We start from the raw sequence: 25,976 nt of genomic DNA on the forward strand, positions 1-25,976 counted from the left end.
TTCGAAACAAGGCACCATGTGTCAAAATGCTTTTGACGCCCTGTGACGCGAGACACGATTCGGAATGCAAACAGTCAAAAACTTCGTGATCCAAGGGTCTGGAATAGCCCTAAACCCCTGAGATTTCAATGGCTAAGTCTTCGAAGTTCACCTCGTCCTATGATACATCAACCTCATATTCACAAGCGCTGGATGCTACATCTTGTGCTTGTGACTTATCAAGTATTGCCCCATAGTTCGCACTATGCCGACGATAATTCTGAAACGACGCGGGCCGACAATCCCTCGCATCCCGCATGGCATTCCATTCGCGATGCAAGGTGGATCACAACGAACATCAACGCGACAGAACTTTAAGATATGAATCGCCTCGTCCGCAAAACTTTCCACGGCAGACCATGTAGTCGCGCTACACACAACCATGTCATTTTTCCTCGTCACCTTCTGCTGCGCCTTCGCCGCGCTAGGCTCGTTCCTGCTCGGCTATGAATCGGGCATGATCTCGTCCAGTATCGAGCAAGAGGCGTTTCTGCGCCGATTCGGGTCTCCCGGGCTGGTCCTGTCCGAGTCCGCCATGGCGGGGATCGTTTCTTCATATATCGGTGAGAACTACTTTATCCGTTGGATCTTTGCCCGGATTGGGATTCTCATATTCATGATCAGGCGGCGCAATTGTGGGTTCGATTCTCACACCATATATCGCGGATTATTATGGCCGTCGGATGGTCCTTTTCGTCGGTAGTCTGCTTGCTACACTGGGCACAGCCCTTCAGGGAGGTGCGATTAACATGGCGATGCTTATTGCCGGTCGATGCATCGCAGGTCTGGCTGTCGGGCAGATGTCAGCCACCATTCCGGTATATTGCGTACGTTTTCCACATGGTCCACCACATGTCCTGGTATCTAACATGAGCCTAGAGCGAGATGGCGCCGCCCCAGATTCGTGGAATGTTAGCAAGCATGCAAAACTGGATGATTGGTTTAGGGATCCTAGTTGCTGTGAGCTGTCTTCCTTCCACTGAGATATCACCGGACTCCAAACTAACCGATCCCAAGCAATGGGTGGGATACGGTTCCTCCCTCCGAGACGGACCTTTCTCCTGGCGCTTCCCCCTCTCCCTCCAAGTCGCCCCAGCAATACTCCTCACTCTTGGCATCTGGTTCCTCCCCGAATCACCAAGATGGCTCGCCGAACAAGGCCAAAACCTCAAAGCCCGCTCCGTCCTCGCCCGCCTCGACAAAACCGCAAACATCACCCAGCTCGACCACGAACTCTCCCAAATCCACCCACCCCAAAAGCAACCCCCAACACCATCCTGGCGCACCCTCTTCTCCGCCCGCTATCGCCGTAGACTCCTTCTAGCCTGCAGCCTCCAACTCTTCACCCAATCCACCGGAACAGCCCTCATCCAAACCTACACCCCATCCCTCACCAAAACCCTCCCCCAATCCCCGCAAACAACCCTCCTGATAATCGGCCTCTGGACCGCCCTCTCCCAACTCTGGAACACCCTCTTCATGCCCCTAATCGACAAACTCAACCGTCGCACCCTCCTCATCCCCTCCCTCCTCGGCACAGGCGCAACAATCTGCATCGAAGCAACACTCCTCCGCACCCTCAATACCAACAATTCCAATACAAACACCCCCACCCTCCACACCGCAATCGCAATGTTCTTCCTCTTCTCCCTCTTCTCCACACCACTAAACATGATCTCCTGGATCTACCAATGCGAGCTCTTCCCGACCCCACTTCGCGCCCGCAGCTCAGCACTAGCAACAGCAGCGAACTGGATCGTCAAGCTCGTGCTGGCACATTGCTCGCCTGTGGCATTCGCGCATATCGGATACAACTATCTGTACTGCTTTGCCGGTTTTACTTGGGTGGCTTTTATCGTTGTTTGGGTGTTTTTCCCCGAGACGAACGGGAGGACGCTGGAAGAGGTGCAGGGGGTTTTTGAGGAGGTGGATGATGTGAGGTCGGTCAGGTCTTTGGAGGGTGTTGTTCAGGTTGATGCGGATGATGTGCGGAGATCGCAGATTAGGGCTAGAGGGTTGCATCCGCTTTCTATGCATCCTACGTCGACGGGGAGTTTGGGTAGTGATGGGGGGAGTCGGGATGGGTTTGTTGAGGGGAAGGAGGTTTAGATTAGATGGTATAGAGTTTATGAATCATGAATCGAAGTTCAAGGGCAAGACTAAGCCCTGGTCTATACAATCTGGCTATCTTAAGGCGCATGTTGGAGGAAATTGGGGGTTTCCTGCTGTTCCGCTTATGGATCGTTTCAATGTAGTAACTGCATATGGGTATGATTTGCATGGGCAGAGTGCGTGTGGGAATCCAATATTCAATACTCTGTACAATCTATCCGTCTACCTCTATCCATATCTATGTGGTCGTCTATTTTCGTGTGAAACAAATGAAACCCTAGATCACAATAACAGGTACGTGGCAGCAAATCATAGAAAACTCCAACGAAGGGACAACATATCACATGAAACATCGCTTAAATCGGCTCGTCACGGGGCTCAACCAAGATCTCATTGACAGAGACATGCTCGGGCTGAGTCAAGGCGTAAACAATGGAATTGGCAACATCTGAGGGATCGAGGATCTTCGCGCCAGATGGTTCTCCGAATTTCTTGACGGCTTCGGCATCCGTGGACATACCAAGCAAATCAGTGGAGGTGTTGCCGGGCTGAATGCTCGTCACGCGCAAACCGGTGCCGGCAGTTTCGAGGCGTAGAGCTTGGAGCGTGGCTTCGACGAAGAACTTACTGGCTGAGTACACACCCAAGCCAGGGAAGACCTTGCGTCCAGCGTCGGAGGATATGGCGACGACATGGCCACGGCCACGCGAAAGCATGCCTGGGACTGTCGAGGAGAGAGCATACAAAAGACCCTTGCAGTTGACGTCGACTGTGCGCTCCCACTCGTCCATCTGTGTATTGGCCATCATTGTGAAGTACATGACACCAGCGCATGCGACCAAAATGTCCACGGGACCGAGCTCCTCGCTTGCCGCTTTGACAAGAACTTCAACCTGAGCCTTGTCTGTGACATCCGTTGACCGGAGAATACACTTGACGCCGTAAGCTTCCACCTTGCGCTTGGTGCTCTCCAGGGCATCCAATCGTCGAGCAGCAAGAGCCAAAGCACAGCCCTGCTTGGCTAGAGCGACTGCCACCGCAGCACCAATGCCTGAAGATGCACCAGTCACAACGGCAACTTGGCCGCTCAGTGGACCCTTGGCTGTGACCTCAGTAGGTCGGTTGAAAGCATGCTGACGTGAAGGGCCCCGGGGCAGCCATCCTCGAGCAAACCAGTGGCGGGTGTAAGTCTCCAGCAATAGGCTGTCAACCTTGGGGCGCTCGACCTCGGCCCTGAAAGGCCTGGTCAAAGCATTATCGAGTACCACGATATCTCGAAGGAAGTCAACGGTCGGCATACCACTGCGGAGAATGTCGACGGTAAATGACCCATCACCACCCTTGGCCGCGCCTCTCTTCTCGAACCACAGGGCCACCCACTCATCCCACGGGAGAGGTTTTGTCTCATATCCAAGCTCTTTGAGATCCTCGAAGACTGATCGAGTATCAACTGGCTTAGGATCACCGAGATGGAACAGGGTTTGGTCTGTCTGTGTCTGGGTGGCAAGGTGAACAATGGCTTTGCTGACAAAGTTCACAGGAGTCATCTCGGCACGCCATCCTTCCACGTCTGGGGCATATCCAAGCTGGATGGATTCCACGATCAATGCAGTCAGCAGATCCCAGGCATTCGCGGAGCCCGTTTCACTGTGACCACTGATGGTGCCACATCGGTGAATCTTGACGGGCAATCCGCGGTGCCCGGCCTTGAGAACGAGCTGCTCTGCAACCCACTTCGTCTGACCATAACCGTCGAGCAGTTTCTTGGGAACATCTTCCACATCCAGCAGTGTATTTTCAGACCAACCATTCTCGCCTGATGGTGGCAAGACACCGTTGGTAGATACGTACTGCACGGTCGCGCCGCCCTTGGCGGCCAGGCGAAGAATCTCTCTTGTTCCGCCAACATTTGCTCCACGGAGTGCAGCGTAGGGGTAGACAAGGTTGACCGTAGCTGCGGCATGCACAATGACTTGAACTCGGGCTGCGATGTCTTCAAATTCATCTGGGCTCAAGCCCAGTCGAGGGCGGGACAAATTTCCTGGGAGGACCTCAATACGGTCCAGAATTGAATCGCGCCAGAGCCCCATGTCCAGGAGATTCCTACGGATTCTAGCCACACCTCCAGCTTGATCATCCTGCTCAGGGTCGCTGAAACGCACAAGACAGATAATCTTAGCTGTGGTATTCTCAATCAAATCGTTCAGCAGGAAAGCTCCCAAAAAACCAGTTACACCTGTCAGCAGTACCGTGTCAGCCGAGGTGATTGACGTGAACGCAGTGTTTGTGGACTTGATATCCTCATCCAGCGTAGCGTCAGAAAGCAAGACTGCAGGCAGGTTTGCTTGCACCTCTGCAGTGTGGCCATCTCTGACAGCACGCACAGTCTCCAGGTGGCCGGAAAGGGTGGTATTTTCAGCGAGACGAGGAATGGGAACACGGAAGCCGAAACGTCTCGAAAGTTTTGCGGACAGATCTGCCAGGGACAAGGAATGTCCGCCCAAATCGAAGAAGTTGTCTTCAGGCTTGATCAAGTTCTTGGAAACCTTCAGTACAGCCTCCCAGATCGTCGCAATGTCATTGAGACCAATCGGGTCCTTCCCCGCGCTCTGCTCACTGCCATTCGGGCTGGAGCTGCGAGGTGAAGGAAGGCTCTTCATATCGACTTTTCCGGAGACCCCATTAGTAGGCAACTGGTCCAGTGCAACCCAGAGAGCTGGGATCATGTATTGCGCCAGGTGGGTTTCGAGGGCACGACGAGCGGAGGGACTGTGGCCCGACTCATTTATCACGACCTGCGGACGATCAGACGAGGCCTCCTTGTCGGCAACAACATAGGCAACGAGTTGTCGTTCGAGACCCTCGCCATACGCAGTAACAACGCACTGCTCAACCGCCAAGTATTGGCAGATGTCACTTTCGACCTTCGCGGGCACAACGGAGTACCCACGCAGCTTGATCATTGCGCCAACTCGGCCGGTGATCTCGAGAAGTCCAGAGGGAAGCTTGCGGGCCAGATCGCCGGTCCTGTACATGCGAGCACCGGGGTGGAATCAAAGGGGTCCGAAACGAAAGCTTTGGCAGTAGCCTCTGGAAGATTGATATATTCCCGTGCCAGCAGAGGACCTCCGATAAAGAGCTCTCCCGAATTTCCCTCCTCTACCTGCTGACCGTCCTCGTTCAGAACGTAGGTATGTTTGGGGTCGAGCGACGGACCGACTGGACAATAGATAGAACTGTCATCTACTATCTCGCGGATATCTCCGCAAGCAATTTCATGCGTTTCACACGCACTATAGCAATTGAGCAAACGAGTATTTGGGAGGATTTTGATAGCCTTGCGGGCAAGATCGGTAGTCACAACCTCGCCGTTCAGCCACACGATGCGCAAATCAGGCACGCGAGTACCGAAGCGGGGGTAGCGGGAAAGAACAGTTGCTAGCAGAGTAGGGGTCATGAGCGTCTCAGTGATCTTCTTGGTCGCGAGCAGATCAACGAGAGCCGCGGGGTCATAACTCGATTCATCGGGCACAACCACGACCGTAGCTCCACGCAGTAGCGGCCGCAGCATCTCCCAGATGAAAAAGACATTGCAAGCCACCCGATCACCCGGTTGTACATCCTGCACGGCGAATCTCAAATCGTACGACAGTACCGGGGCACGATGTGGGTTGGCAATTCCCTTCGGTTTGCCAGTGGTTCCTGACGAATAGGACACAAACGCCAAGCGGTCCAAATCATCATCTGCCGGCAGTGGAGTTGGTTCCTTGGCGTATCCATTGGTTTCAGCAACCGGCGCATCCAGGGCGATCACTGGAATGGGGGCTTTGATCTTTTCGGTCTCCGACTTGTGAGTGAGTATCACCGCGGGGTTAGCGTCCTCGATGACATCCGCCAAGAGATCCGCGGGGTAAGCCAATTCCAGAACAAGGAAGGCACCACCCGCACGGAGAGCTGCGAGACAGGCAATCACGTAATGTGCGCTGCGAGGCAGGAGCACACCAACGAGGGTGTCACGGCTCACTCCATAGGTTCGTAAACGATTGGAAAGAACCTCAACTTCTTGGTCTAGCTGGGTATATGTATATGTCGTGGTCTCATCCTCCAGGGCAATGGCGTCTGGGGTTGTCTGCACCTGTCGTTTAAAGAGTGTGGGCAGGTCTTTGGTGATGTCGAGAATAGCCATGATGGCTTAGGGCGCAAATTCACGATAAGAAAAGAATTGTAGAGAGAAAGTCATACGCTGACGTTCCAGAAGATTAAAGAATGTAGGAGGTTCAAGGTTGTGTGACTTGTGTCATTAAGATCACGACACTTTTGGAGGAAGAAGGAAAAGAAAATACTGTGGATGGGGTCCTCAACATTCTGTTGAGATTCTAAGAGCTTCGAACACTTTTAACGGAAAACTAAACTTGAAGTTACCTAGCACTGGCCGGGTTGACGTGGGGAATCGCCTTATCGCGTCTCGCCGGGTTATCCCCGGTCAGTGCTTGGCATTGAGGATCATGCCTTTTAGGACGACAAGATGGCACTCAGTACTCACATTCCGGCCATTTTATTATTGGATTGCACTGCGTGAATCTACACAGTATCTGCTCCCAATGCTAGTCCCTGCCATATTCAACAATTGCTCCTTCGCAATGAATCACATGCAAATTGCTGCGCTTGGCCCCCCACTCCCACCCCTGATTAGCATGTGAAAGGTTCCTGAATTTCCCAACAGTTTGGTTTTCCTGCTTGAGGCGTCATCCTGTGGCAATTCAGAGTCATCATGGTCACTGTGGATATATGTACCATACTTTATCACTTTACACTAAAATTGGCTTTCGTTTAGACCAATTGCTTATCGACATAGGGACCAGGACACAATTCAAAGTGTGTGGGGAACCCCATCAAAGTTGACACCTCATATATCAGGCGGACTACGCACGGACCATATGATCCGGATACAGTAGGTTAGGGCTATCGCCACATCTACTTCTTCGAGTGGAAGGTACAATATGAGGAGCTGTCTTTGATATGGGTTAGAGGAGCGATGGTAAATGAAAAGGGGTCAGCCAGTATCGTAACAGATAGAAACATGGGAATATGAGAACATGAAACATCAAAATATGTAGACGAAAGGTAAAGAGCATCAAATCCTCCTCCATGCAGACAAAACTCAAACCGTGCACCCAGCGCACAGCTATGCGATGAAACATATACAGCGACAAAGGCCGAAAGTCGAAGATAAAACAAAAGAAATTCACTCAATCAATGAGCATAAATCATAGCCATTCAACAGGCGCATCGAGAATCTCCTTGCGAACATCCGCTTCCCAAAGCGCCGTCGAAGAACCCTGCACCTGCAGAGTCAAACACGAGAACAAAAGCTCACTGACGCGGTACCACGACCAAGCACTCAGCCGATGGGCAATTTTCATCATGCGGCCGGCGAACCACGGACGCGCAGCCGGCGAGGTAGCTGTTGGGAAGTATTGTGAGAAGTCCGGAAGGTCCTCAATCACAGCAGCAGAGGCAATGGCGTCTGGACTGGTGGATGACCAGCTCTCGAGAGAGCCGTCGTTGCGTTCTAACAGAATCTGAAGGAGGGCTTCAACTGAGCCGGTTATGCCAACGTTGCTGTCGACCATGATTTTCTCGAGGTTGGCGAGGAAGAGTGCCGCGCGGGCTGGGGTGTACCGGTAATCCCATAGCGCAGCATTGAGAATCATCAGAGTTGTTAAGCGGCTGGCCTCATGTTTCCGGTCCTCTAATGAGGCGAAGCGAGTATCAGGGGGTGCAGCGAGGATTTGGTGGAGGATGGATGTTTCTTGGACTGCTGTGTGTCGGGTTATGTATGATGATTGGGGGTTCTCGCGTTGGTAGAGGGCGACCTGTTCACAGCGCCGAAGGAAGTCGAGGAACTCTTCGCATTGAAGTTTGGATTCATCTCTCGGCGATGATGTTGGGGGTGTTGGGAGTACTGTTTGAGATTCAGGGGCGGGCGAAACCTCAGAGAAGGTTGATGTGGAGTACGGGGGAGACGGCACCGAGTGCAAGGATTGAGTAGGGGAGGAAGCTAAAGCCTCTGACGTGACGGGTGATGGTTGCTGGTATTCAGAACAGAGACCCAGTTCCTGACTCTCATATCCAGTTAAGACATAGTCTGGCCAATTGGCCAGCTTATGAGTGTGTGCAGACGCGGCGGGCCCGCCGCGCGCTCGAATCATCTGCCATGCAGCTTGCATGTGTGCTTGGCTGAGTTCTTTGTGCCCTGGTCGTGAATTCAAGTCTTCTAGGGTTGCAGCACTCAACCAAGAGACGATTGCAACATCAGAAATGTCACTGTGGCTGTTTGAAAGGTGCTCCCGGAGCATGGGGGCACGATATTGGGGTAGAAGGGTGTTTTGGACTTTGCCTTCATTTGGAACAGAGCCCTAGAGTCAGCTGCATGTATAAACATGGTGTTCTAGAAGGGACATTACCTTTCGTTCCTTCTGGTGCATGGGCAACGGTATACCAATCGTGGGCCGCAGCTGACGGGCCATGAGGCTCGTAGGAGCAGGTCGTCACATTATCCACGTGGTAGTCAGATAGTATTGATCCATCTCGGTCCGGCCCGCTAGAAAGGGTGTTGAATGGGCAATTCTGCGCGGTATTTATCGCAGCATCTGGTGATTGAATGAGCTGATATGATGTTGTGGGCAACGATGGCCACGAAACATCGTGCAGATCCAGACCATGGCTCTGAGGAATGTGTAAAGGTGTACTGGCAAAGCTACCCATCAGGGAAGGATGGGGTTGGGATTGGGTAGAAGATGGTCGGAACAAGACTGATGCGGACATATCATGAGATTCGGCCAACAGGGGACTAGATGAGATGACATCCTTCGCAAGAACATCGCGCCTAGCCTCGACATTGGAGCAATCTTGTGTTGGCGCAGCGTGCTGCTTTCCGTTTGATACCCTTCCTCGAGGCTCATTGTGAATGCTACCCTTGTCCGACCTTGCTTGCTTCGGAGCTCTTCGTTTGGTGACCCGATTGTTCTTGGGTCTCCCACGTCTTGCTTGTGGCCGCTCTTCTTCGCTGTCGCTTTGGCGAGAGACCCCTTTCTTCTGGCGCATATACTCCTGCATAACATGGCGTTTCACTTGCGTCAAGTTGGCTCGACTGTTGTTGGAAGAATCGATGAATTGCCAGCGCACGTTGGATGCAACCGAGACATTGCTGGAGCTAGCCATATCAAAGCAACTGACCGTGTAAAAGAACAGGCATCAAACAGGCGCAGTGACAACGCAGGGGCAAATCCAGCAATTTGAGCCTAGGGGATAACAATCTGAAAGGATGAATAATTGATGGGCGCGTCAACGTCTGTACTTAAAAGACGGATGGCCTGGTAAATACGGAGTACGGAGTATAAGTAGCGATGAAGATAACAAAAATCAGACTATCCAGCAAGTATTATTTGCCTCCACACTTGCGCTTCGCTTTTTGACGAACTAGGCAGAACTAGAGTAGTGGTCTTCCAGGGACCAGCACCCTGGTCGACGTGCGTGGGTCAACTTTGCAGCGAGTCAGGGCGCAGATAGGCGTACAAGCAATGCACATCCCAATAGCCTGGGGGCCAAACACGCCGGCATAAAGAGTTCAGACCCTAAACTAGCCCTGGTGGGTCTCAGCGATGATCTTATCAGCCCTGAGTCCAGGGGCCCGTGACGAAAGCAACTCCTCGACAGCCTCCATATTGGTCTAATCGCGATCGATCAAGTCCACAATTGAAAGCCGTTTAGCCAGCTTCAGTCTCCACTGCATGGAGTCGGTGCTGCGGCTGCGTGTAGTCAGTGGTTTACCAGGAGGGATCTGCCCGTCCGCCGCTCCTCGACTTCGCAGATTGGGAAAGGTCACCATGTTGGTGCTTTCCGTTTTATGCGTTTGCCACATGGTGCAGTATTTCTGTGTTTTTGCGCCCCGTGAAGGAAGGCTCGCCCCTGACATTCATAGGGAGGTGCGAGGCATGTGTGGAGTCTTTGGACCTCGGGGTAGTTCCGTAAACTAAGTTAACTGTATTATCAATGGAAGCATGGCTCATGGCACACCCATTGTGATTCGCGAGATGTAGGGACTAGTCCGAATCTGGATCGAGGTCGATCTTGGAAATGCTGGAGATTATGGAGAACCATACAGAGTAGAGGGTGGCTTGAGCAGGTACGGTGACTTGTCGGGGTCGAAGGGAGATCTCTGCGGGGGGCAAGGGACAACGTTCAGTGATCCACGGTTGCCTATGTGGCTTGCTATTAATACCCAGCCTTACCAATCGCGGTCTATCTTACCTGAGAATAAGCTCAATGAAATTACGGAAATCATGTAATTACCACTTGCCAACCCTACAGTATGCCTTCGAAAGACCCATCACACGGTGATAGACCTGTTCTGTACAGGCTCACAATGTAGTTGAGCAGAAGAGGTATCTTATTACTTACTACAATAGCTGAGTCAATTCCGGAGTACTACTAGACTCTGTTCCTGGTTCATGAACATCCCTGCCATGCATGCAAGTGTGGAACTATGAAACTATCCACCCAAATCCTTCGCCCCCACGCCATTATATACCCAATCCACTGCGACATACCTTCTTGAGCTTAGCTTTGGCTGATTACCGTCACCGGCATATCTTCACCATTGCCGGGATATGCAGTTGGCCCACATTTATTCCATCCCGTCATAACAGATCTCGGGCGATCCTGTGGGTGATATACTAAGGCAATTTACAGAGCATTGACCGTGAGGAACATTCTCCAGGCATTCGGTGTGCTTCAGAGAGCGACCTGTGGCTTCAAAAATGCTGTACTGATCAAGACACGCCTTGCCTAGTCGAATTTATTGAAGCCACCATTCTGTAAGCTCTTCAGCGTAAGCGATGACTGCATGGATTCGTACTCTCCTTGGCGATGTCTTGCACCAGCAACGAGAGACAATTACCGCCTAGAAAATGCGGGGCGCTGTCGGTAATGCCGACTTGGCCAATCTGGATCTTGCAAAGTACCAGGTTCATGATCTCTTCGTCGGTCTGGCCGCCACGCGACATATCGCCGGGTAAATGAGCAGTAACCCTGCAATACTCCTGCATGTCGTCGTGGGGATCTGCGATATTCCCCCTGCCGTTCATAAAAACGCTCGCTTGTGGAACCTAAAATTGTATCATCTGGTTAATTAGTAGATCAACTGTTGACTAACGTTAGTGAAGACTGATCTTGGTCTGTGAGGAGAACAGTGCGTACGGCTCGAAAGATACCCTTCTTTTTAGTACTCTTTAGATTTCCTTGTATGAGTTGAGAATAACTCAAGGGCATAGAGGCATCTTATAAAGTGTTGCCACATTGTGTTAGATGCGAAGACATTATTCGCTTTGAGCTTCATGAGAAACAAAGGTCTTTCATTGTTACAATGGATATCTTATTGTCTCTATTCTTTGACTAAGAACTCCACAATAACGGGGCCTTCAGGATCCTGTGGACTGTGTCTGTGTGTACCGATCTCCCAGGTAGTACTTTGACAGGGACCTTGATTTTTGTTACAAATACACTCATCTGTGGATAGTCACAAGTCTCGGAATTCCCGGGCTCTCTTACCAGAGGCAATCAGGCAATCATTGTATCCATCAATCGATCACCTGATTGGAAGAGCTGTGCTCTGATAATAGCGTAGCCCCAGATCTCAGTACATCATTGTGTATTGTGATTATTCTACGTAAAATGTCACCATTGTCTGGTATCAGGACTCTCCCCGGAATTTCAACTTTTGATGTTCGGGAGGGTCCCAGGATCCGAATACGACAGGGTACGATTATCCTCCATATGAACAGGGCATGGGTGATCCCATCCTGATCGCCCACGACTATCGAAATGTTAAGAAGTGATATGGCTAGATGGCAGGATGTTCAACCTGAGGTTGTTGAGCAGGAACTCTAACCTTTGATCTAGCAAGTTTCAAATAACCAAGAGCAATGTAAAGAAGGTTTCATCGTATGATGATCGGGTACATGCTTTTTCTAAGTTAAGGCATGATCAACCTGGAAGTTATCAGGCTCCGTGTCCCGTTGTCAATGCGGCAGCAGAGCTACTAAGACACCCAGTAAAAGAACAGCACCTGGATGGCCGGTAGTAGGTACCTGCAGATCCTCTATTCTAAGAAGAGGCTAGGCAGCTTGCCATGTATGGATTGGTGGCTCTAGCCGATGGAATGTTCTATGCAGGGTGCCAAATATTCTGACTCCAGCCTGCAGGGCACATTAGCGTGAGAGATATATGCATGACGAGACATAGGAAGTCTTGATGAGCCGTCAGCGAACTGACCAAAACCCGAAGGATTTCGGAATACGCGAAGTAGAAAACCGTTTGATTCAATCAATATGCGGCGACTCCGGCAACCTAGAAGCCGGGACTTCCGATCCTGAGAGGAATCAGAGGATGCAACCTATATGCTATCTCCTAGCGATAGCCTGGGCCGCTTCTCTGTCGTACTTCATTCGATGACTTCAGCTCTTCGATCGCAATTAGGCAAAAACATTGGAACGTACTTTTCAACGTCTGCCTATGCATACATCTCCCGTAGATATGTCCTTTCCAGAGCGAGGAGGATAGCATAAGCCCTGTGGCGTAAGTGAAGTTGTATGGACTGTATGCTGACAAAATATGCCAAGTGCTCAGAAATTGTTTGAGATTAGATAGGGTTCTGGCCTATCCGTGGATCGACAGTAAAAGAGTGCCAAGCTGTACGGAGTACCAATCTTCCATTCTCAGGCTTTACGGCAAGACTTTCGGATAACGCGACTTCTCCATCCAGAAAGCTACATGTAAGTATACAAAAAGATCCTTGGATCACGAGCAGATGAGATATAGAAGGCCTCTCCCTCCTAGAGCTGGTTAGGTTGCCGAGGAACACCGAACACTGACGATGAGATTCAAAAGTATGTCTCGTAGTTCACATCCATTGCCAATGTTCTTTTGAAAAAGGGTGTGGTGCTGGAGCGGCAGTACTATGAGTGGCTTCGGCAGAAGCCAACTGGATTAGTTTAGGTGTCAAAGCCTATCGTCGAGCACCTCGCTGCTCAGAGGAGCTACGAGAGGATGATGCAAGCGTTCTCTCAGACGTGGCAACACCAAGGACACGTGAACGACGCGTTTTATGATCTCGACACGAAGAACTCCGGTTTGTCGTCCGAAAAAGGTGTGGAGAGGCAATCCACGGGCGGCTTGAAATCTCCCGCTTTCGACGTAGAGAAGGCCTTTGGACGCATGGAATTGCTCCTCCATAATTCCATGCGTTCAAGGCTTTATCCACGTGGAAAGACGTAGAGTAAGGAGCGCGGGTGAGGGTAGGTTGAATACTGTGTATGAGATGCGGTGAAGGAGGGCGCGTAACTTCCAAAAGGGGTAACTAACCTAACGTAAACAGAAATGATTGTCAATCGCATTGCGTGACCCACCTGACTAATTTGGGACTAGTTACTTTAGTTATTAGTTTATTTTGGGAAAACCCCGATGACTAATTGAATCACGTGGTTTCACTTTTTCTCGAGGTCACCATACCGACATATTTGTACCAGGGCATTACGCCACATGCCTCCCGACGTCGCGTCTCACCGCCTTGGTAAGTCCGCAACTCCGATAAGATTCACTCCAGACAAGAGGCACAGAACACTGGACCAAACCAGACTCAAGGGGATTTGCATATTCAAACACAAGCTTCGGTCTCTTAATATCTATTTCCACATCCAAAGCGCCCCTCACCGAACTCATCGAATCAAATCGTGTCGCACCGATCAGCAGTGGGATCGCGCCAAATCCCAACCCTGTGGAGAATTCAGCAGTCAACGCAAGACCACCAAAACACCCCCGGAATTGCAGACTGGGGAACATTTCCATTACTTGAAACTATTGATGCACTCCGCATGATGTATCCGAGAGTCTCGGTACAATCCATATCGCTTTAGCTCTGGCCGCGCAACCTTCGCGTATCTGAACCTCGCAGGTTTCCCCACCAAACGCTGTTCCTCACAGATATCCTAGGGAAACAAGGAAGAGAAAAAGCTGTACTCAGAAACAAAGGACAACTATACCTTCTCCAGTTGTGTCAGCCATGGCGGAGATGGAGGAGGCTGGCGCAAACCATGCGAACGACTCCACGGCTACGAAACCCAAAGCCAATCCCTATGAAACCAGCCTCGAGCACATTCCCAGCGATGACCCATTCATCTCCCAAAGTGTACATTACGGCCGATACACGCCGCGCGCCGACGATTTCACACCTCGCTTCATGCACTGGTACCGGCCTGACCCAGCCGTCAATGCTTTCTGGGAGCAGGTTGCACAGAAATACTGTACTTCAGAGTACTCACTCAACATCTCCGGGCCTCGGGAGGCTTTTGCGGTGGGAAGTATAATAATTCGGGTGGATCGCGAATTGGTGGACGGACTCGCGGCTGAGGGATATTCATATGCAAATGAAAATGAGCTGTTAGCGGCGCAAAAGGCAGAGGATTCGCTCAGAGATATCGGCGTGGCAGTGCCAGTCATATATTTCTACGGGACGATCGAGGGCAGAAATGTCACAATCGAGTCGCGCATTGCGGGCGTCTCCCTGGAAGTTGCATGGAAATATCTCGACCGAGAGCAGATCGAAGGTCTCAAAAATCAGTCTCGTCAGATTATACAACGTCTCGGGAAAATTGGCTCCACTACAGATGAACCGTCCTATGTCTGCCGTGACCTTAATGCGCACAACGTGCCCTCCGTCGAATCCCGCGAACGAGATATCCTATTTACCACAAAAGACAAGGAGGACGACTTCTGTCTAGCACACAACAATCTGGTCCCGAGCAATATCATAGTCCGGGACGATCGGGTAGTGGGGATCGCGGGATGGCGACAATGCGGATATTTTGGCACGGCCAGGGCGAAGAAGGTTCATCAGCTCTTCAGGGATCTTGATCCTGCACCTCAAAATGGCGTAGCCAGTTCCGAGAAAATTGCGACTTGGACTGACCTCTACGATGGCGCCTACGACCCAAGCAATGGTACTCCGCTGGTCGCCAACCAAGATACGCCCCTTCCATCAGTGAAAACTGAACCGACAAGCAATGATCTCGACAAAATCTCACCAAGCAATGACGTGGAGACGGGTTTCGATGGTACGGGCGACTATGCAACGTCGAAGACAGTGACCAACCTCAAGAACGGTATTACCTCGAGAGCACCATCGTCCGACCGATCATCCCCCGCAAATTCCGTCAAGCCGGCAAACAAAAAGCCCGCGGCCAAAAAGGGCACCGCGAAGAAGCCTGCTCCCAAAAAGCGCAAGGGTAATGACCCAGACACAGAGAGCATCGATGGGCGACGTTCCAATACACCCGCACCCCGGGCCAGCAAAACACCTGGCAAGAAGCAAGGCTCTGTCTCGATAGCGGGATCGCCACCTCCCGAGGAGAAGAAAAAGCCAACGAAGAAGAAGAAGAAAAAAGGGACCCAAGGCAGCTGCTACTCAGGACAATGACGACTCCGACAGCTTCGACGAGAATGCGATTTTTTGTATATGTCGCCGGCCTGACAATCACACGTGGATGATTGGTTGCGACGCCGACTGCGATGATTGGTACCATGGAAAATGCGTCAATATCGATCCCCGAGATGCAGACCTGATCGATCGGTATATATGTAAGTTTCCACGAGACATGGATTCATATCATTAAGCCCTAGATCTGACCTCTAGATCACAGGTCCGAACTGCGCAAGTTTAGGCAAAGGATGTACAACATGGAAACCGATGTGTCGCCTGTTGGAGTGCCGGAAACCAGCGCGCGTGAAAACGAAACCTCCGAGTAAATATTGCTGCGACGATCACGGCCGGGAATTCATGCGCCGACAAACCCAAGAACTTAAAAAACGTGCGGGTCAGAAGAATGGTCTGTTTGAAGATCTGGGTAGTATGGGAGGAATCCTCACAGCTGCGGACCTGAAAGCCGCCATCATAGGTGTAACATCCACACACGAATTCCGAACACTTGGGAATCGCATCGTCTCCCCCGCCACCAGAAGCAGTCGATAATGCTGATTCTGATGTCAAGGCCGAATCCAAGCCGCAGAGCGGTGGATGGTTGGGAGTCGACGTCCATGAAAACGGCATGGAATATTCGCCCGACGAGATTGCGAAGATCGAAAAGCTGCGCGCACAACGGGAGGACCTTCTCCACCGCAAGGAGATGCTTGCCGCACGCACGAAATTTGTCTCGCTACTCAAGCCACGGGCTAAAGGCCTAGTGGAGAAACTGAAGCAGCATGAACCCAAGGGCGGATGGAAAGATATCTGTGGCTTTGACTCACGGCTCTCGTGGTCTGACGAGGAATTCGATGAATGGCGACTCTCTGAGGCTGGGATGAAAGCTCTCGCTGAGGGCACAGCAGAGGCGTTGGCTCTGAGCTCTGCATCGAATAACGATGCAGACGGGGACTCAATGATGACTGGTGACAGCGATGATGATATCACGTTTTGGACGCGCGGTGTCTGCACCAAAAAGCGCTGCGAGAGACATAAGCAATGGGTCAAGGTGCAACAGCAGGATATCCTCTTCGAGGAGGAGACGACAGAGCAGGACCTCGCTAAGTGTGAGGAGGAAGCTCGGGCTGTGGTGGAACGGAGTGTGATGAGGCGATGGGCTGAGAAGGATAATCAGACGTGAATACCGAATGGTGGTTCCCTGAGTATTTCGTCACGGCCAGAGCCAATATTCCACAGAACAATAGCTTGATACCCCGTTGTTGCAGAAGGCAGACCAAATGGCTCATCTTTCATTACTCATTCCATATCCCCCACTTGCCTAGACCCGTACCAACTCGATCTTTGATCACTTCGACTATCTGAGCTCCTCTCAGATCAGAAATCAATAGATGAGTATCAATCCCTTGGTCTAAAGCCTTCATGAGCAAAGTAGGGAACAGGGAGGGAATGTCCGAGTGAAAGATAGAGTGGATCCCATCCTCCAGCGGCTGCCTCGTAGCACCATCTCCATGACTAGCAGTGTTTCCAGTCGATTGTTTATTCTTCTCCCACTCCGAATTTATAGAACCTACTCCATTAGTATTGACCAGGATGATTGAAAGATAAGAGGCGTGCACGCGAGACAATCTCGTCAAGGTGCGGAGCGTCGCCGTCAAAACGGCAGCACCCCTAGCCGGATTAGACACCCGAATTACTCCTTCCGTTAGGGTATCGAGACCGGCAACAATCAACAAGATGGGGTTATTGCTAGATGTGTTCGGCTCGGTCGGTTCTTCTCGCCGCTCTCGCTTATCTTGGATCTTGTGCAGAACATCCGAGACTTGGCCTATGGCCTGTGCGGCATTGGGAAAGTTGTGCACAGGAAGCAGCTGCACAGAGTCTAGTCTCTGGATCGCCTCGTCCCGGGTGAGGCTGGGCTGGTCATGGGAAGAAGCTTGCAGCTCGTTGAGCAGAGTCCTTGGAGCAAAGGCTTCGAAACTCCCTGGATGGATGATGAATGCAGTAGGATCAGACGATGGATTAACGGCCCGCAGATGAGACGTAAGTATATGTCGAGGAACCTTGCGCAAGATCAGTCACTCGAAATTAATACCCACGTAAGCTACCTAGAGTCATACCTGTCCGATATACTCGTTGCTTTCCTTGCTTCTCATTCTCAGCCTGGAGAAGCCGAGGACAACTCCGCACCGAAAGATGGATTCTTTGGAAGATTGGATACCCCGAACCCAATCATTTTTGAGACTCCAGTCACTCTTTGAGGCTTGACCTGGGGAGGATGCTGCTTTTTCCATTGGGATTGGCGGTGGGAGTAGTGAATCGGCAAGAATAGGGAATGCAGGCTCTGCAGAGTACACGTTTGTGGTACAAGCCATACTTCCTCGTAGGGAACCTCTGATTAGATTGCTACGGAGCTGATATGATGATATCGGGTGAGCGAGTGTAGACGATGGAGTAGTTCGAATAGCTGGGTAGTTGACAGAGACAAAAGAAAAGTGGATATCGCCTCGGTCTGGCTTCCGCCCCACAGAAGCCGTAGAAACTCAATTTCTTGGCTCATGAGCTTACTCACATTATGTGTGTCGAATCTTTTTGGTTGGATTTTGTTACTATCTTAATAGGTATACGTCTTACTCAGGAGGTCTGAGTGCCATCCCGGCCCATAAACAGCCACAAGAGGCCAAATTGAAGAGGGTAAGATATAGAAAAACTCGTCAGGCGCGCCTCCAAAATCCGCGCCCATCATGTACCCAGCCTCCATCACCGATGACATCGTCCAAAGCTGCAATTATATCCTGCCGCATAGCCTCAACGTGTAGATCGCCGCACCTGAACTCCTTCAGAGAAGGCATGTTACTGACAGTATATGCAATCAACGAATACGAAGTTGCGAGCTCCATCCATGGATCATTAGGATCCATAGACCCTCGTTGTTCGAGCTCGGTGATATGATTGCCCCGACAGGGAGCTAGCTGCACATCGAGGCGACGCAATTGATCCATTCTTGAGACGGCATCGAGTACGAGTTGCGAGTGATTGTAAAAAGGAAACACGGCCGTATAGGAAAAGGACGTGAGACCGTGTAGGAGTATCGATAGGTCGTTTGGACGTTCGGCCACATGTGTTCCAAGCCTCACATTCATTCCCCACGCCGTAAGGAAGGATGGGACACGAGTAAGGAAGTACTCGTAATGGTTGTATGCTTTCAGGGACGATGATTCATTGAAAGTCATCGATGTCCATGGGCGTGATGCGAGGAGACAGGTACAGGTCTCCAGGTCAGGCAGCCGGGGTGAATCACGAGACATGCATTCTCGTCCCAGAGCCAGGATTTGCAAAGGCATATCGAATGCCCAGGTATGATCGTCATTGATGGTGGTAGCTAGGGTTTTGCCAATGAAGACTGGCGGGGCGACCACTATCACATGGCGAGGATCCAGATAGCGGAGGACGCGGCGCCACCAGAATGGGTCGACCCTGCGATCAGAATTGTCGCTTGCAATCGCTACAAGAGAGTTGACATATGGAGCGAGATTCGAGTTGGTCATAAAGGAGTGGAAGTCGGCTTCGTCATAGAGGTCCAGGCAGACATGACTGAATAGCCGAGGTCGCACAAGTTCAAGTAGACGCTGTGAGCACTGTGAGAGATGCTTGAGATCATTCGTTGGAGACTGGGTAAGCTGTAGATTGGGTGGATGATGTAGTTGGCCCAAGGACGGCGGCTCCGTGGTTAAGTGGGAGATGATCTGATCTAGGAGCTCATTGGGGAGGAGCTCCAAATGAGAATAGGCTGGCGTCGACATGGCAAAGTGCTCATGCCAAGAGCCCTGTCCCACATGACATTGATTGGATTGCGGAAACTGTCCAATGCGACAGTAGACAGTAGTGGTTACCCTAACTAGAGCCTGTACAGATGTACACAGGTCACAGATGTACAAAGTGGTGGTAGGCCGTCGGCTGAGAGATTGAAGTGAAGTGCCGGCTTCTCCACTCGAATCGCCTCGGGGTTCTCCACTGCTCCACTTTGACTCTTTGTCATCTGTGACTCGGCTAGTTTTGGAACGATCTAGTTATTCGACATTTTTTGTTAGGATAATGAGTGTTCGTAGTGTAGAACTGGGAAGTCGAATTGACAACCCGACTTGATGAATAAGTCATCGGAAGTTGAGAAGAAAATAATTGGGAGAGAGGCCTAAATCGTGGGGTCACTGATGGTAAGGTCTAATGAAGCAGATCAAGGGTCAAATCATCAATGCGTGTACTAGCAGGCTAACCTTCTTAAGTTCTTACCATGGGCCATGGCAGAATAAAGAAGCATACATGTGGCCCGTGCACTGTAGTAGACAGGTTCAAGACCTCACTTTCAGAGCCATGGACATATGAGATCTCGGACAGCCCAATTTATTATCTCCCCAAATACCTTCCGACAATGAATTGAAGCTCTACTCCGTACCATGGCCTCGAATTACAGCCTGCCTAAACCAAACAATAAACCACGAGCCAAGAGATCGGCACCCGCAGCCACGAATTCGGAATGGGAGAAATCTCATACGTGGGGAGCCTCAGTGTTTGTGGGGCAACGCCTATCACGGCAATTGGAGAGCGCCGGTTGAATTTTGAAATGGCAATGGCAATTTCATCGGTGCCCCTCTTTTGCAGTTCTGGTTGATCTTGACTTCCCCCCCGAACTTGCTTCCTCTCTCTCCATATCTCCGTAATTCAATCCAGGTATGTACGAGGGCATCACGACTTTGTATCAATGTAAACATAACGCTCACCATTCCGCGCAGTCCATCTCCCTTCACAATGGCTCCTCAACTACACCAGCGTCCCCCCTTCCGTGCGGAGCACTTGGGTTCTCTCCTGCGCCCACACCAGCTCCTGGATACTAAGCTTGCTTTTGAAGCCGGCAAAGTCCCCGAGTCAGAGTTGACCGCTTGCGAGGACAAGGAGATCAAGGCCATTGTCGAGACCCAGCAGAAGCTCGGATATGCTGCCATGTCTGACGGCGAGTACCGTCGTCACAGTAAGATACCCCGTTGACATGGACTCCGAACATTGCTGACGTTATTTAGTGTTCTGGGGAACTTTCTTCCCCGGTTTGGACGGTTTCGAGGAGGTCAACAACATTGATGTCGATGACTTCCGTCCCTATGCCCCCGACATTGCCGCATTCCTGGAGGCCGGCCACAAGCCTGGCGAGAGTGTCATCTGTACCGGCAAGATTAAGCACGTCGGAAGCACTTATGTCGACCAGTTCAAGTACCTTGCCAGTCAGGTTCCCGCCAACGAGGTCGGAAACCTGAAGATTACTCTGGCCGCACCTAACTGGTATCACCTGCGCTACCGTGAGGGCAAGGCTTACCCCAAGTCTGTATACAGCAATGATGAGGACTACTTCGGTGACATCGCCAAGGCCTACCAGGCCGAACTTCAGATTCTATATGATGCTGGCTGCCGTAACGTTCAATTCGATGACCCTAACCTGGCTTGTAAGGCAATTCCCATCCAGACATGTTGAACCAACGAAGCTGACCATTGATCCAGACTTCTGCTCTGAGAAGTTCCTTACTGGTTTCAAGGAGGACCCCTTGAACGTGTACTCCGCCGACGACATGTTCGAGAAGTACATCAAGCAATACAACGACTGCTTCGCTAACCTCCCCGCTGACATGCACGTCGGTGTACACTTGTGCCGCGGCAATTTCGTCGGCAGCCGCCACTTCTCCGAGGGTGGCTACGACCGCATCGCTATCAAGCTCTTCCAGGAGCTGAACGTTCACACCTACTACCTCGAGTACGACACTCCCCGCGCCGGCGGTTTCGAGCCCCTGAAGTTCTTGCCCACCCACAAGAACGTCATTCTGGGCGTTGTCACCAGCAAGTTTGCCAAGCTTGAGGACAAGGAGGAGATGAAGAAGCGGGTTATTGACGCTGCGAAGTTCATTGCTGAGGGAAACAATATCTCTCTGGATGCTGCTCTAAACCAAGTCGGTGTGAGCCCGCAGTGTGGTTTCGCTTCTCACCGCGAGGGAAATGCTATTGACTGGGATGGTATGATCAATAAGCTCCAGCTTGTTCGGGATATTGCCAACGATATCTGGCCCAACCAGGCTTGAAGCTGGACATTAGAATGAGAAAATGAATATCCTCTGTTTTTTGGTTTCACCATGTTCATCTTATATACTGTGAAAGTTCTCAAGAGAACATCGAGTCTCGTATCAGAAACAGGCATCTCTCACACAACATCAGGTGGAACAGAGGAGTTACCTACCAACGGGAAACACTATCCGACCATCTAGGCCACCTGCATCAAAGACCTTGCCAATTCCAGTTTCTGAGGCATGACAATCTTCTCCTTAACCAGCCTAGCAATAACACGCAGCAGCCATCCCTGACAATTCTCCGTAACGGACTTCCTCTTCTCCGCCCGTGGCGGGGGCTCTTCCTCCGCAGCCTGCTTGACCACCTGCGCCGCCCTAGCCTGCCCCTCCGACACAACAGCCAGTGTATATACATGGGACATGATGCCCGCATCAACGATATTCATCTTCTCAGCCGAAGGCTCGTATCTGATGTGCTCCGCATCCCCCGTGACTTGGTAGACGTATCCGTATTCGGGCTCGTTCTCGTCGGCAAGGAAAAGCGCCCATTGTTGGGGTTCTCCGGGCTCTTGTTCGCCTTCGACAAGGTAGAGATATAGCTTGGGGTTCTCTTCGGGTGGCTTCAGTTCTTCTGGGTTCGACAACCTCGTGTCCTCGGTCCATTCCTGTACTCCTTTCTTTCTGAAGTATGTGCGGCCGTCGACTTCGCATACTTCTCTGAAGCCTCTTGTCTTGATCGTAGTCCCCGGGGGTGGAAAGTCGCTCATTTTCTGGAGAATTGGGGTTTCAGTATACTGGTTTCATGTGGATGGTCTTATTTGCCCCTGCCGTTGAATCTGTGGTGGTCGAAGTGAAGAGACCTGAGATTCCTGGAGCGTTCTTAGCTTTCGTTTGACCGCAGTCTGGATATATTGTCATGTTGTAACGGATAGTTAGCAGTGTGACTGGAAGACGTCAGTATGATAGAACTCCAGATAACATGCTGTTTCGAGTTGTACGTCTGTTACGGGTCATCATCATATAATCAAGGTGCCCAGAAGTCCCCCGGCTCTTGATTCTGACAAGAATCGATCTTGGAACAACAGACAACACAATCTGTTTTCCAATCTCTACGTGATTATCTTATATCTAGTGTTCACTTCGTTTCATCCAAGCCTTGACGTACCTGCCGTCGCGTCTCTATGAAGGCGAGATGAACGACTACTATATCCAACCCTAATGCGCGACTGCCCTCATATAGAATGTATCGCTAGGCTACTTAAAGTGTATAGACGAAGCAATGCAATTCAAATTGTCTATGCTAAGCCAATATACATTTTCTCGTGGGGGTACGACGCAACGCCTTACTCCGCAGGTCCCTCAATGTTGCTTTCCTTGATGTTCGAGCTCTTGTGAGTATGCAAGTTCTCGATTTTGTAGCGTTGCTCGTCGTCAGATGCGCTACGGCCGCCTCCAGCCATGGTTTCCCGGATGACTCCGACACTTGAGCTGGTCCTGGAATTTGGGCCTGTACATCGTTATCCGATATCCGGGTTATGCTCTGAATAAGCGTATCTTACCTCCGACGGGTTTGTAGTTGACCTTGTCTCCTTCCTTGTACTGAGGCATTGCTCTTTCAAGGTTGACGCTGGTGACGGTGGGATTGGTAGAAGGACCTAAGAGTCGTGTTGGGAGCAGAGCAGTGTTTTGATCTTTGTGTTATAAGGCGTTCGGGAATACCAGGATTCAGTAGACATTAAGCTCAGAAAGCGTAAGATATCTTTGTATTTATACAGTGTGTGTGATCTCGGATTGAATCTTGTAGCAGTTGCCACGGCCCACGGGTCTGACCTCCGTGTTCGGTCCCAATGCTCCTAAAGCCCTGGATCAATTCCAATCCAGTCGGTTCATATCCCAGCTACCTCAACGTGACGATAGCGGAACATTTTCCCTGAATTGTGGCGTCATGAAAGCACCTAGTTAGCTATATCTATGGACTTGATTTCCTCTGCCACTTCCTGGCGTTCCGTTTCGGCTTTAATGCCCAGTCCTTGCCGCATTTTGCTCACTGAGTACAAGGTATCCCGGCGCCCAATGGTCTTGGGATTATAACCGCGGCTCTCAGCTTCCCCTAGCCATTCTATTCGTGCGTAATTCAGTAAGCATGGCCTCGTAAACGGACCAATCATTAATGCCATCCACTGTGGTCCTCTGACTCATTGTCCTCGTCGGCCGGCTCCTAGCCTCCTAGGATATCGTCGGTCATTTCTCTGATGGACTGCCTCGGGTCCAAATACAGCCGTCATCTCCGATGTGGTTGGAACATCCCCGTTACAAGACTCGATCCATTCGAAGTCTATGACAGACACAGAAGGACGGGCGGCATGCTGGTGGTAAAGCACGTTGTGCGGACCGGCGTCTGCCCAGAGAATCCCGACGGTCCGAAGAGCCTTGACGGCGGCTAAAACCTGCTGATAGATAAATCCTTTCTGACGGGCAGGTTTACCTGCCCATCTGCTATCAAGGGGCTCTCCCTTCGCCCTCGTCAGAACGAGTATGTGGCCGTAGGGGAACAATGACGAACAGCGGATCAATCCTGTGGCGTAAGGGGAGGGGAAAAAACCTACCCGCCAGGGTACTTCTCGAGGAGACGCTCATAGGTGATCCTCTAGCTTTCAACTATTCAATAGTAGATTTGGGTCAATCCGAACCTTTGGTAGGCAGGCGGCGCCCAACCCTTGGCCACTGCAGGCTGCCCATGCCAGAGGACCCTTGAACTTCTGAACCGCTCGGAATATTCGCTGGATAAAAGGGATCTTGTGTCGACGAGGATTAGCCCACTCATGGGCTGCGCACGCCGCAATGATCTGGGCTGTTCGTTGACTACTGCTGCTGCCCCGCGTGGCAGCACCCGAATAGCAACAGTCCAGGACCGCGACGACATCCATCTTCTTCAGGTCGGGGTCATGGAAAAGCTCCTGCTTGATTGCGGGCCATGGCACAGATGCTGTGCCGGGCTTCCCAGACACGGAATTCAGCACGTCGTCAATTATGGCCCCGTGTCCCGCATAGTAGAACACTATCACGTAGTGCTGGTTGGTAGCCTGGCATTCACTGATAGTGTACTCTACACGTTCGCGGAGTCTCCACTTTGGCATCTTATCTGTTCCTCGGGACATACGTCTCGTGCTGGATACCGAAGCCTTGCATCAGGCTAGCCACGGTATTAACGTACGTCGTTCTGGGCATTTGTGTCCTCGAAGACGGCCTTATCTTTGGCAAGTGGCAACACGGATGGACTTCGTGACCTCGACAGACTCTATCGCAACGGGGGACTCGTGGCCGCCAAAAAGTATTGTCTGCGTGGTTACAGGGAATGTCCGGGGAGGAATTGAACTATCCGCGGCGGAAGGGTTAGAAGCGAGGTAGTCTCGCAAGCCGGACTCGCGGATCGACGCTTGGAGGCCCTCGTCGGTTCGTAACTGCCCATAAAGGATTTGTCAGTATACGTTCTAAGCGCGAAGAATGCTTCCTACCGTACCGATCTTGGATTAAATCCGGGGGACTCCTGGTACACCGGGGCCTCAGAGGCGAGGATAACAACCGCCATAAAGCACTGCCTGACGGATGGTTGTGTGGCAGTGTGTCGGATAGGGTTCGTCATCTCGAACCGGCAATCCTGGACCCGCTTGACAAAAACGGTGTGGGCATACGTAGACAACACACCATAGATGGTTTGGTTGTCTCTCATTTGCTCAACGAGCTGGCCTAGATATCTTTGCAGTTGGGGAACGTTGTAAAAGCCAGCGCTGATCGGGTACGCATTGAGGCGGGCAGTCCAGAACGTTTTCAGCTCGATGGGTAGGATGGTCCTCCGAAGTGGCTCAGGCTCACCATAGTGAAGGCAAACGACGTCAGGAATGACGTTGGACACAGGAAGCACGGCTTGGCGATCGCCGAATTGCAAAGGGAGCCCGGCAGACCTGCATGCTAGGGAGACGGCATCGCAGACATACTTGCTGAACCGGCCGGTGAGACCAAGTTCGCTCCCAACCACGTAGGCGTCGTCGGTGACGTCCGTGCACGGGACAAGCCCATTCAGCTCAGTCCTTTGCATCACTTGACGAACATCTTCCTCAAAAGACGCCCATTCATGGAAGAATCTCATTTCGATAAACGCGCGAGAGTTTGATTAGGGTTCGTCATCT

General features: G+C 51.3%; 12 protein-coding genes across 12 annotated transcripts; 4 read left to right on the forward strand and 8 right to left on the reverse strand.

Annotated features, from left to right (window-relative positions):
* Positions 1-421: 421 nt before the first annotated feature.
* Positions 422-2,148, forward strand: N7515_006563 (sugar porter family MFS transporter; the record flags this gene model as incomplete). The annotated part of the gene is made up of 3 exons (XM_056667307.1): positions 422-602; positions 664-866; positions 919-2,148. The coding sequence occupies 3 exons, from the start codon at positions 422-424 to the stop codon at positions 2,146-2,148; spliced, it is 1,614 nt and encodes a 537-aa protein (XP_056520903.1).
* Positions 2,149-2,507: 359 nt separating this feature from the next.
* On the reverse strand, positions 2,508-6,337 carry N7515_006564 (uncharacterized protein; the record flags this gene model as incomplete). Its single annotated transcript, XM_056667308.1, has 2 exons — positions 2,508-5,135; positions 5,195-6,337. 2 exons carry the CDS (start codon positions 6,335-6,337, stop codon positions 2,508-2,510), a joined length of 3,771 nt encoding a protein of 1,256 aa, XP_056520904.1.
* A 1,081-nt stretch (positions 6,338-7,418) lies between these two features.
* Positions 7,419-9,375, reverse strand: N7515_006565 (sigma-70 region 2 family protein; the record flags this gene model as incomplete). The annotated part of the gene is made up of 2 exons (XM_056667309.1): positions 7,419-8,551; positions 8,619-9,375. 2 exons carry the CDS (start codon positions 9,373-9,375, stop codon positions 7,419-7,421), a joined length of 1,890 nt encoding a protein of 629 aa, XP_056520905.1.
* Positions 9,376-9,883: 508 nt separating this feature from the next.
* N7515_006566 (uncharacterized protein) lies at positions 9,884-10,075 on the reverse strand (the record flags this gene model as incomplete). Its single annotated transcript, XM_056667310.1, has 1 exon — positions 9,884-10,075. One exon carries the CDS (start codon positions 10,073-10,075, stop codon positions 9,884-9,886), a length of 192 nt encoding a protein of 63 aa, XP_056520906.1.
* A 4,197-nt stretch (positions 10,076-14,272) lies between these two features.
* Positions 14,273-15,685, forward strand: N7515_006567 (Zinc finger PHD-type; the record flags this gene model as incomplete). The annotated part of the gene is made up of 1 exon (XM_056667311.1): positions 14,273-15,685. One exon carries the CDS (start codon positions 14,273-14,275, stop codon positions 15,683-15,685), a length of 1,413 nt encoding a protein of 470 aa, XP_056520907.1.
* A 67-nt stretch (positions 15,686-15,752) lies between these two features.
* Positions 15,753-16,868, forward strand: N7515_006568 (uncharacterized protein; the record flags this gene model as incomplete). The annotated part of the gene is made up of 3 exons (XM_056667312.1): positions 15,753-15,846; positions 15,909-16,163; positions 16,225-16,868. 3 exons carry the CDS (start codon positions 15,753-15,755, stop codon positions 16,866-16,868), a joined length of 993 nt encoding a protein of 330 aa, XP_056520908.1.
* A 112-nt stretch (positions 16,869-16,980) lies between these two features.
* On the reverse strand, positions 16,981-19,488 carry N7515_006569 (F-box domain protein; the record flags this gene model as incomplete). Its single annotated transcript, XM_056667313.1, has 3 exons — positions 16,981-17,748; positions 17,806-18,027; positions 18,436-19,488. The coding sequence occupies 3 exons, from the start codon at positions 19,486-19,488 to the stop codon at positions 16,981-16,983; spliced, it is 2,043 nt and encodes a 680-aa protein (XP_056520909.1).
* A 1,003-nt stretch (positions 19,489-20,491) lies between these two features.
* On the forward strand, positions 20,492-21,804 carry N7515_006570 (cobalamin-independent methionine synthase II family protein; the record flags this gene model as incomplete). Its single annotated transcript, XM_056667314.1, has 3 exons — positions 20,492-20,711; positions 20,761-21,177; positions 21,233-21,804. 3 exons carry the CDS (start codon positions 20,492-20,494, stop codon positions 21,802-21,804), a joined length of 1,209 nt encoding a protein of 402 aa, XP_056520910.1.
* A 179-nt stretch (positions 21,805-21,983) lies between these two features.
* On the reverse strand, positions 21,984-22,556 carry N7515_006571 (uncharacterized protein; the record flags this gene model as incomplete). The annotated part of the gene is made up of 1 exon (XM_056667315.1): positions 21,984-22,556. One exon carries the CDS (start codon positions 22,554-22,556, stop codon positions 21,984-21,986), a length of 573 nt encoding a protein of 190 aa, XP_056520911.1.
* Positions 22,557-23,132: 576 nt separating this feature from the next.
* On the reverse strand, positions 23,133-23,397 carry N7515_006572 (uncharacterized protein; the record flags this gene model as incomplete). The annotated part of the gene is made up of 2 exons (XM_056667316.1): positions 23,133-23,296; positions 23,349-23,397. The coding sequence occupies 2 exons, from the start codon at positions 23,395-23,397 to the stop codon at positions 23,133-23,135; spliced, it is 213 nt and encodes a 70-aa protein (XP_056520912.1).
* Positions 23,398-24,443: 1,046 nt separating this feature from the next.
* N7515_006573 (uncharacterized protein) lies at positions 24,444-24,947 on the reverse strand (the record flags this gene model as incomplete). The annotated part of the gene is made up of 1 exon (XM_056667317.1): positions 24,444-24,947. One exon carries the CDS (start codon positions 24,945-24,947, stop codon positions 24,444-24,446), a length of 504 nt encoding a protein of 167 aa, XP_056520913.1.
* Positions 24,948-25,037: 90 nt separating this feature from the next.
* On the reverse strand, positions 25,038-25,936 carry N7515_006574 (uncharacterized protein; the record flags this gene model as incomplete). Its single annotated transcript, XM_056667318.1, has 2 exons — positions 25,038-25,250; positions 25,310-25,936. The coding sequence occupies 2 exons, from the start codon at positions 25,934-25,936 to the stop codon at positions 25,038-25,040; spliced, it is 840 nt and encodes a 279-aa protein (XP_056520914.1).
* Between the last annotated feature and the right edge of the window lie 40 nt (positions 25,937-25,976).

This window comes from Penicillium bovifimosum, assembly GCF_028826915.1.
Source record: "Penicillium bovifimosum strain IBT 22155 chromosome Unknown utg000005l_segment0_segment0, whole genome shotgun sequence".
NCBI classification, from domain to species: domain Eukaryota; kingdom Fungi; phylum Ascomycota; class Eurotiomycetes; order Eurotiales; family Aspergillaceae; genus Penicillium; species Penicillium bovifimosum.